The following is a 9,458-nucleotide window of genomic DNA, read 5'->3' as shown; positions in this document are numbered from 1 at the left end:
TCCATCCTCCGCGGCTGCTTATGAGTGGTGTGGGTGGTGAAAGTTTCCCTTTTGCAGCAGCTCCGGCAGCAGGCACTAAAACTACATGCCACTTCCTGTTTAGTTTGATATTTATGTACGAACTGGAGCCGAACGGGAAGAAACGTCTGCACCATGAATGAATTAGATTACTATGGAGCAAAAGTACGGTGAAATGTAGAGGGTTTTTGTTGTTGCTGCTAGCTGCCATACGAGTGCCGCCTGTGGCCCGTGATGATGTAAATGAGAATAAACAAGAACCACTTTGGACGAGTTTCCGGAAAGCGATGATGCTCAATTGTGGGTCACAACACTCTCTTCACTCTGCTGTGTTCTACAACCAGGTTTCGGAACTTTTGTTTTACGAGAGCTACGATGTCAGCTAGGAAGTTGTGCTTTTACAACCGTGTTGCTTGCTTTAGAGGGGTTAACAACAAGTACTTACAGTTTACGGAATGTTGTCGAATGTTTTTGTGATGTTAGTTTAGAGAACCTTTGAAACCTCACAAACAAGCTGTCTACTCTAGTGGAGCGTGATCTATCACTCGGTGAATCGACTAGTGAACAAATGCGCGAATTTAATAAATCATATCTTTCCTATATATATTTTAATAGACTCTTCGCTGGCATGCTCGTGACAGTCGTACGTGTTTATAGTGTTTTTTTTTGTATTTCTACTTCGAATAACGTTCAAGTGAATTTTGTGTTTTAGTTTTACATTTTACTAGGTAAAAACTTCCACGAAGGTTTAAAACCGATTTTTCAACAATGTTTCTTAATTTTTTTGGTATTCTTTAGTTAAAATAGCATCTCAAGCTATTCGAACGTTACTCTGCTATTATTTTAAATAATAATCATGATATTAATTCCATTAACTACGTTTGTATTTTATACTTTTGCGGCCAACAAATGCAATTCGTTTCGGGGTTTTTTTTCTTTTGAGTGAAGTCTAATTTCGTGTACTGAGCTAATTTTGTATCCCGTCGCAGAACTTGTGTGAGTGTGTTTTTTTATTCGTGAACATTTTAACTATTTATTTAGGGTTGCTTGAAAACTGTCTTTTCTACAAAATATAATCGAAGAATGTTGCTGAATTGGACATTCTCGTAAGTACTTATTTGCTGAACGGAATATTGCACTTATCGTATCTTCAGAGTAGCAGATTTTCAAGGAGATGGGGGTGAAAAGAAAAATCCTGAGACTCGAGTAAGGGATGACGGATAGTGTGTTTAGGTTGAAAATTGGAACAGTGGAAGACTTACGGAACATCTGCTGCTGATGGAAATTTAATTATTCACCATTTCTTCCTCGATTTGTTCCGCACTTTCCACGGCGGGGCTGTCCACGGTTCGCTCCTCATTTTCTTCGGCGATGACCGAAATAGGCTGGGAAACTGCCGGAGCCCGGCGAATCAGTCGAAGACAGATCGACCCCCGAATGATCCGCAGCAGGTCGATGACCTGGGCGGTGCTCATCTCTTCCACCGATTCATCATTAACCTAGTTATTATTACAATATGTTAAGGGTAATCCTTTTAACTAAATAAACGCAAAATTATACCATTATAACTTGATCACCAACTCGCAGTCGGCCGTCCTTGGCGGCAACACTGTCACTGTAGATGGCACTGATCACGGTCCGGCCGCTTTCCGGGTCACGCTTCAGACTAAACCCTAGCCGGCTGTTCCAGCGTTTGTTGAGCTCGACGGTGAAAATCTGATTGGATAGATCAAACTCAGTGAAAAAAGCTCGATAAATTTTCAAAATTAACTACAAACCTTATTGCCATCACCGTCGATTACGTTCGATTCGCTCTCACCGTTCAGTTCTCGCTCGGTGGTTGGCGTTGTCGTGCTGGCCGTTCCGATGGTGGCCGCCACGCTGGAATCCACTTCCGGCTGAGTTCCAACCGAATCGCTGCTGACACTGCCCAGTGTTCCGGTGGTTGTCCCACCGGAGGACGGCGTAGTCAGATCCGAAAGGCCACCGTCACCACAGCTGGGCGTTTCGTCGTCTGATGTTAGGGAAGCTCCCTTCCACTTCATGAGACTTTGTTTGCCTGCAAATGGAAACGAGAAGAAATTGTTAACATGGAAATAATGACAAACTAAATCGGACCTAGACGGCTTCCTTGTGGCACATTTGGATTTGAAACAAAACTCCCTAAGAAAAAACGCCCATCAAAGTTTTTGCACGAGTGTGTTACTGTATGATTTCGAAAACACCCGAAATGCTTAAGTCGCATTCAAACAAAGAATTTTGTATGTGAAAACGTATACCTGTAAAACAAACAAAAATATTTGAAATTGACGAAACAATAGCAAAAACGCCCCAAATCTCAAATATGACAAATACACTAAGGTCGTTTTTTACGCGGTTTTTTTACGCGGCTTCTTTTACGCGGATTCCGGAATTTACGCGGTTTTTTTTTCACGCGGATTCCGGAATTTACGCGGTTTTTTTACGCGGCACGTATCCCCCGCGTAAAAAGCGACTTTAGTGTATACCGAAACTAACAAAAAATTGAGGAATGAAAACTGTTTAAATTGTTGGAAATGTTAAAAGTTACGGGTTTAAAGGGTCATAAAAAGTCAACAACAAAATATGTCAAAAACTATCAAGAACAGATCACAAAGGTGCCAGATAGATGAAAACAGTGCCAAACAAGTATGCAAAAGTGTCAATTAACGTACAACAATCAGATCAAGAAGTAGTCAAACGAAAAAAAAAAAAAACAAAAATGTCAAAAAATGAAAAACCTGGAAAAATTTGTTGAAGAATATTTAAAAATGTAACAAAAAGTCAAAACTAAAGTCATAAAGTCCGATTTAGTTTAAAACAACAACTAGAAATATGTCAATAAGTTATGAAAAAGAAAGGCATAAAACATGAATGAAAAATAAAACTAAAAAACCAAAAACTAAAAACGTAAAACAAAGTGCCCAAAAATTTGACAACTGTTAGAAAATTGTCAAAAAAGGTACCTTCCAAAAACTTACAAATAAGTGTCAAAATATTGTTCCAATACTTAAAAATCAAAGAAGTATCGATAAAATAATAAAAAAATGAAAACTGTGAAAAATAGGCAAAAGATAATGAAAAATGTACGAATACTAAAAGTTCAATAAAATACCAAAAAGGTGTCACAAAATTCTGCACACAAACTAGGAGTACTTTTGAAAATGCTTCCAAATAAGTACAAGCAGATAGTTTAAAATATTTTTAGTATCTATTGACACTCAAAAGAATAATGTCATACTTGAAAACACATAAGTCAAAAAAGTGATTGAAAATTTTAGAAGAAAAAAAGTGAAGAGTTGCGTAAAAATAGAAGAAGAAAAAAAACTTCCAATAAAATATCAAAAAAAGGGTTAAACTTATTAATAAAATTTGGAAAAGTTTGGTAGAATTTTAAAGAAAAGTAGAAAAGAAAAGCGTCAAAAAGGTATTAAAACGTTTACGAAATATTATAAAGCGTCATTAATGTAGTAAAACCGTTGTAAAATGAGCTTGAGAAATACCGAGAAAAGAAATTATTGAAGAACAGAATAAAAATAAACTTATGCCAAAATTGTGCGAAAATATAAAAACATAAAAGTAAAAACGAATGAAATATCTAAAATTTTAAAGATTTAAAGATGTGTCGGAGAAAAAGCAATAAAAAGAAATAAAAAGTGCCAAAAACAGTGAACAATAAATCGAAGAATCTTCAATGGATTAAAACAATGTCAAACAAGTGTCAAAAACAGTCCGTAAGAGTGCTGGGAACATGAAAATAGTGTCGAAAAAGTATGCTGAAATGTCAATTAATGAACAGTAAGCATGAATACATCAAAAAGAAGACAAGAGAAAAAAAGAGGGAACAAACATTGATCGAGAACGTCAACGGAACTTCAGAAAATAAAGAAAAAAATAAACTATTTAAAAGTGTCACAAAAAGACAAAACTAAAGTGATAAAGAGTCAAAAACCAACTAGTAGAAAGGGCGAAACATATGAAAAATAAAAATGCATAAGAAAAAACAACCGAAAATTGGAAAAAAACTGTAAAAAAATGGTAAACAAAATTTAAAAAATGAGTTAACACCGAAATCTTTGAGAGAGTTGTTAGAATAATGTAAAAAAAATTAACAAAACGATAGCCAGTGTATATAAATTGTGAAATAATGCCAAAATGAGCTTAAACTGAGAGAGTAAAATATAATGTGAAATATGCCAAAAAAAGAAAAAAAAAACTTATGAAAAACTCAAAATATCAAAACAATACCAGAAAATTGAGAAACGAGTGTAGGAAAACGTTGAAAAAGTGTTGAAAAATGTCAAAGAACGTAAGCCGTCTCTCAACATTTTTTGTCAATAAAATGTTTGTCAATATCCGAGCTTTGAAGAGCTCGGAAAAGTGTTGAAAAAGTGTGGAAAATAGAAAAAAGTGTCAAAATGTATTTAGAAAAACAAAAACAAAAGAGAAGTGGGAAAAAATGCCAACGAAATTCAAAAACACTATCGGAAAACTTTAATGACAAAAGAAGTCAAAAGGGCTAAATGACAAAGAAGCCAAAAATGTCAAAAGTATCACAAAGGAATGCCTCCCCAGCTGGTCTCGAGGTACGATGATGGCCTAACAAGCCAGTCGTCGCAGGTTCGAGTCTTGTCTCGGGAGAGACTGTTAGTGCCGGTAGGATCGTAGCGCTAGCCCCGCAATTGTCCTGTACACTTAACGGTTGGCTGCGAAGTCTGTGTATAGTAAACAGAAGGTCAAGTTCCGAATCGGAATGTAGCACCAAGGCTTTGCTTTGCTTTTTATCACAAAGGAATTTATAAGTTGTGAGGAAGGATTCCAAAAACCAACCAAAAGTGCGTAGAAACTTGAATAATGAAACGGGAGTGTAAAAAAAAGTTAAAACAACCGAAAAAATTTTACAAATTGACACCCTAAGTTGAGGAAAGGCCCAAAAGTATTCAGAAAATCCTGGAAAAATATTTAAAATGTGCAAATAAATATTGAAAGATGTGGAAAATATAGAACAACAGAAAACTGTAGAAAATATAGCATCATATATATTTAGTTAAAAAAGTATCAACAAACAGTCAAACCCTGTCAAGGTATGTCGAAAAATCTAAGTATGAACAGGTCTGATTCAACAAAGTCAAGCCAGCTGACTATTATTATATACTGAAGCTTGTGGCAGTCGCAACATGATTTTTGCCCTTCTGTTTACAAATACTAGTAGACCTGGCTACGGACACAAGGGCACAGCTGTGGAGAGTGGAGAAAATCAACTGCCAACAAAGCTCATAACGGACGAAGGAGAAAGTACACACGTGAGAATCATCGGACGAAAAAATACAGCGGCGTGCCAGTTTTGACGACAGAAGAAGCATCAAGACGATTTCATTACTAGCTGAGAACCCATCTGAAAGCATCGAAGCGACGAGTACAGACCCAGTAGTCATTTAACGAACCCTACATGCGAGGATATAATTATTACCACGAAGAACAGAAAAAAAAAACAAAAAGAAATTCATCTTCGTAGTCATTTTTTTCTAGATGGCTTACCTCGTGAGCGGGAGGGGATGAACAGGCCTGGATTCCAGAATTAGGAAACATTCCATTTCCCATACCCCCCCCTCCCCCCAGACACTCGAGGCATCCTTCTGTTGCATATTCTAAAATAATAGCCTTTTCATACCATTGATGCACAAGCTCCTCTTCCAGAATTAGAAAATTTGCGACATTCCATTCTCACAGCCACAGTCTGAAATAGTAGCTGCACGCGTTCGTAAAAGTGACCAATAATTGTGGATGGACTGTACATAGAGAGTAAAAGGCCGGAAGAAGAATCAGACAAGAGAATTGTTTCTCTCTGATTCTCTTCGGTAGGGTAGAATTGAGTTGGATTGTTTTGATAAAGTTGATCTTGTTCTAGCAAGTATTACGTGAGGTCGCTTGTGGTGATATCTTCTACATCGAAAGTTCACAAGTTCTGGCTGGAATCCAGAGCAGAACCTTGCAGGTGAAACAAGATACAGTTTAAAAAATGTCAAGAATGTTGTCGATGAAACAACAAACAAGTGTTGAAAAATGTCAAAATACGCAATGCTACGAAATGCTGAAAAATTCGTTGAATTCAAGTCTGTTCAGAAGTGTAAGGACCCTAACAGGTAACAAAACTTTCAAATAATGTAGAACAAACAAATAATGTGGTATCAAAAAGTATAAAAATAATAAAAAGTGTCGAAAAAGAGCGACCAAACTGCAAAAAAGTGGAAATAAGTAGTAGGCATTCGTGAATATTGTGTAAAATAATATTAGAAACAGATGAAAAATAACAACTATATGTCCAAATGACGAAAGAAAGGGTCAAAAAATAATTAAAAACTATGAAAAACCGTTCAAAAAAATTTTAACCTGAAACAGAGTGTCAAAAAGATAAAAACAAGAAGTTAACGTAAAAGTGTGAAGTAGGAGAAAACAATAGGTCAAATGTGACAAAAATACCACACGGTATACTGCCTTAGGGGTTGTATGAAATGACAAAAATTTACATTGATTTTAACTCTTGTTTAGCATATTTCACAACAGTTATAAGGGCTCCACTTGCTATCGTGTTAGGAACAAAAATGTAATTGAATTTTCTACACGCAGTCTTTTGTACCGAATTGCGCGTGGATTTTTGCAATGAAGACGAAGCGACGCAGACTCGAGAATGAGAAACGAAACAAAACACCTTCGATACTACTGAGTGATTGTCATGAACACAAGAAAATGTGCTTCTCTGATGCGAAAATTACCCTGGTTCTAGATTAACTAATTTGCGTACTACTAACATTTATACTGTAGGCTCCACTCGCTACCGTGTGACGAACAAGAATTAAGTTGAATTTTCTACACGCGGTCATTTGTATCGAATTGAGAGTAGATTTTTGCAAAATGAGCGGGCGACGCAGACTCGAGAATGAGAAACGAAACAAAATACTCTGTTAAGTTAAAATATGTAGGCAGTGGAATTTATTCCGTCCATGTAATTGTTATCCGTGCTCGGGAAGCAGATCTCCCAGCTGGTCTCGAGGTACGATGCTGGCCTAACAAGCCAGTCGTCATATGTTCGAGTCCCGGCTCGGGAGAGACTGTTAGTGTTAGTAGGATCGTAGCGCTAGCCCCGCAATTGTCCTGTACACTTAACAGTCGGCTGCGAAGTCTGTGTATAGTAAAACAGAAGGTCGAATTCCGATACGGAATGTAGCACCAAGGCTTTGCTTTGCTTTTGCTCGCGAAGCAAGCCAATAGCGAGGGAAATGTATGGGAAAGTTTGACCTTGGAACTTTTCAAATCTGATGCAACATTTGCCACTTTCATTTTCAATTTCACAAAATGAAATCTAGTATAGAAAACAAAGACGTAGTCCTACGTAAAAAAAAAAGTCAAAACAAACATCGAAAAAGCATCAAGAAGTATTAAAAAGTAGGAGGGTGGTATTCAAGACACGACCGCATGACGTTGGACTACGGTATTCTTATATTCCATTAAAACAAATAATAGAGAGAATTGCAACTCTAGTATTTGCTGCAATTTTATCTAACAGTGCATTTCTGGATGCTGAGACGTTAAAACGTTATAAATAATAATATATACTAAAAGAATGGATATTTTTTATTTAATCGCTGTCATTTCATACATATTCGAATCAACCTTTTGTTTGCTGCACTCCCAAGACAATCATTTAATTGAGCGAATTGGTAAAATTTTCCTATCTAAGCAAAAAGCAAACGTTACGAAACTATCTGAAATTGGAGCCCAGAACGATTCAACCGAAAATTTTAAATTTGAAAACTGTTTGACATTTAATCGATAAAACTCATGCTAGGTTAGTTCCAGCCCAGCATATAACTTCATGTATTTGAAAAAAAAAAACGTTTGGTTCAATAACTCAATATAGCAAGAGCTCAATCACACGTTTTTTGGTAGTTGTTATCAAGGTTTGGGCGAGTGACAGGAAAATATCTTAACTTCTTCAGTTGTGATTTAGAGCATTTCTAATTGTTTTGTTATTTTTCACGATAGCGACAAGTTTGTTTCTTTCTATGTGTGCGAGAAACAAAATCAAAACCGCGCACCGAGAAACAAAAACGAAAATTTAATGAATGCTCATTGAGAAAACTTGCAACTCTTTTTACCAATAACTTATGATACTCAAAAAAACCCGTTTTGATCTAAATCAAATTTCTAGTAAATAAGTGTTGATCATTCATAGGTAGTAATTTTTCCTCGATGAATAAAGACTGGCTGAAGAAGTTAAAATCGCTGCTGTAAAATCAAATTCACAACTGTGTTCGTTAAGACGTTTTAATATTTTCAATGACAATAATAATCTTCGATAAACACCCGCTATAGTTATTCACACACATGCTATAACTATCTAAACACGCGTTAAAACTATTCATACACACGCTGTAGCTATAGCTATCCATACACACGCTATTCCTTTCCATACATCCGATACAACTATCTATACACACGCATAAGCTATCCAACCATGTGCTAGTACTATCCATACATACGCTATAACTAAACATTACACACGCAGCAGCTATCCACACACAAGCTATAACTATCCGTACACTCGCTGAAGATATACACGCAATAGCCATAATATGCTACACATACTAGTGTCTTACACACGCTATAGCTAGCCATACACACGCAACAGCACCATCCCTATCATCGCAAATGTCATAGCAATACAGATGCACATACGCTATATGTGCACACTGCACACACACCCAACGTTTTCACCCAACGATATCTGAATTGGATTACCGCTGGTGGGGTCCAACTCAGATCGAAGGAGCACCGAACTGAATGAAGAAATGCAGCTTCCCACTACCTCCGCCGCTGCTGCCTGATACCACCGCTCTGGTTCTGCTGCAGCTCAGTTTGGCCGCTGGAATCAGCCACCGCTGCTGATTATACAAGACCGGCCTGGTGGCCTTTCACTTGTTAACTGTGACTGCTATGAGACGACACAGGCTATTATATAGCCCAAAGCAAAAATCCATCCGCGAGCAAACAAGAAGCGAGCTTGTGATTGGTTGAATGTGCACGACTTTTAACACAACTTTTAACTAGTTTAGTATCGAAAACATATTTAAATTATTATATGACAATCTTGCGCAATATTTCCCCTATCAATCAAGCCATTGGTGTTTAGAATCTGTTCAGTGGTAATGATAAAAGAAGCATTTTAAAACGGTGTTGAAACACCTGTTGCAGCTACCGAAAGCGAGCTCGTTATTGGTTGAAAGCTGTGAGACTGTTTACAAAGTCAGATCGGTTGTATCCGTTAGTGTCGACTGTGCTTGTGAAGAGAGGTGGTGATTGGTTGCTTGGTATGATTTAGACAATCGATGTGATTTATCAATTTTTCAATAGTGTATCTCGAA

The 9,458-nt window shown here is 37.0% G+C and overlaps 1 protein-coding gene across 3 annotated transcripts in view; it reads right to left on the bottom strand.

Annotated features, from left to right (window-relative positions):
- Positions 1–595: 595 nt before the first annotated feature.
- LOC129717900 (uncharacterized) overlaps positions 596–9,458 on the bottom strand; it is a 201,648-nt gene continuing 192,785 nt past the window's right edge. For all 3 annotated transcript variants that reach the window (XM_055668169.1, XM_055668170.1, XM_055668168.1), the window contains 3 exons: positions 1,797–2,077; positions 1,579–1,734; positions 596–1,517 (listed from right to left, as the gene is read on the bottom strand). In XM_055668169.1, the coding sequence (XP_055524144.1) occupies positions 1,305–1,517; positions 1,579–1,734; positions 1,797–2,077 (650 nt within the window). In that variant the 3' untranslated portion in view covers positions 596–1,304. The remainder of the gene's footprint in view (positions 1,518–1,578; positions 1,735–1,796; positions 2,078–9,458) is intronic.

Source organism: Wyeomyia smithii, chromosome 1 (assembly GCF_029784165.1).
Source record: "Wyeomyia smithii strain HCP4-BCI-WySm-NY-G18 chromosome 1, ASM2978416v1, whole genome shotgun sequence".
Classification (NCBI taxonomy): Eukaryota; Metazoa; Arthropoda; class Insecta; order Diptera; family Culicidae; genus Wyeomyia; species Wyeomyia smithii.
The sequence above is the reverse complement of the archived record's forward strand: the minus strand, read 5'-3'. Positions and strand labels throughout refer to the sequence as shown.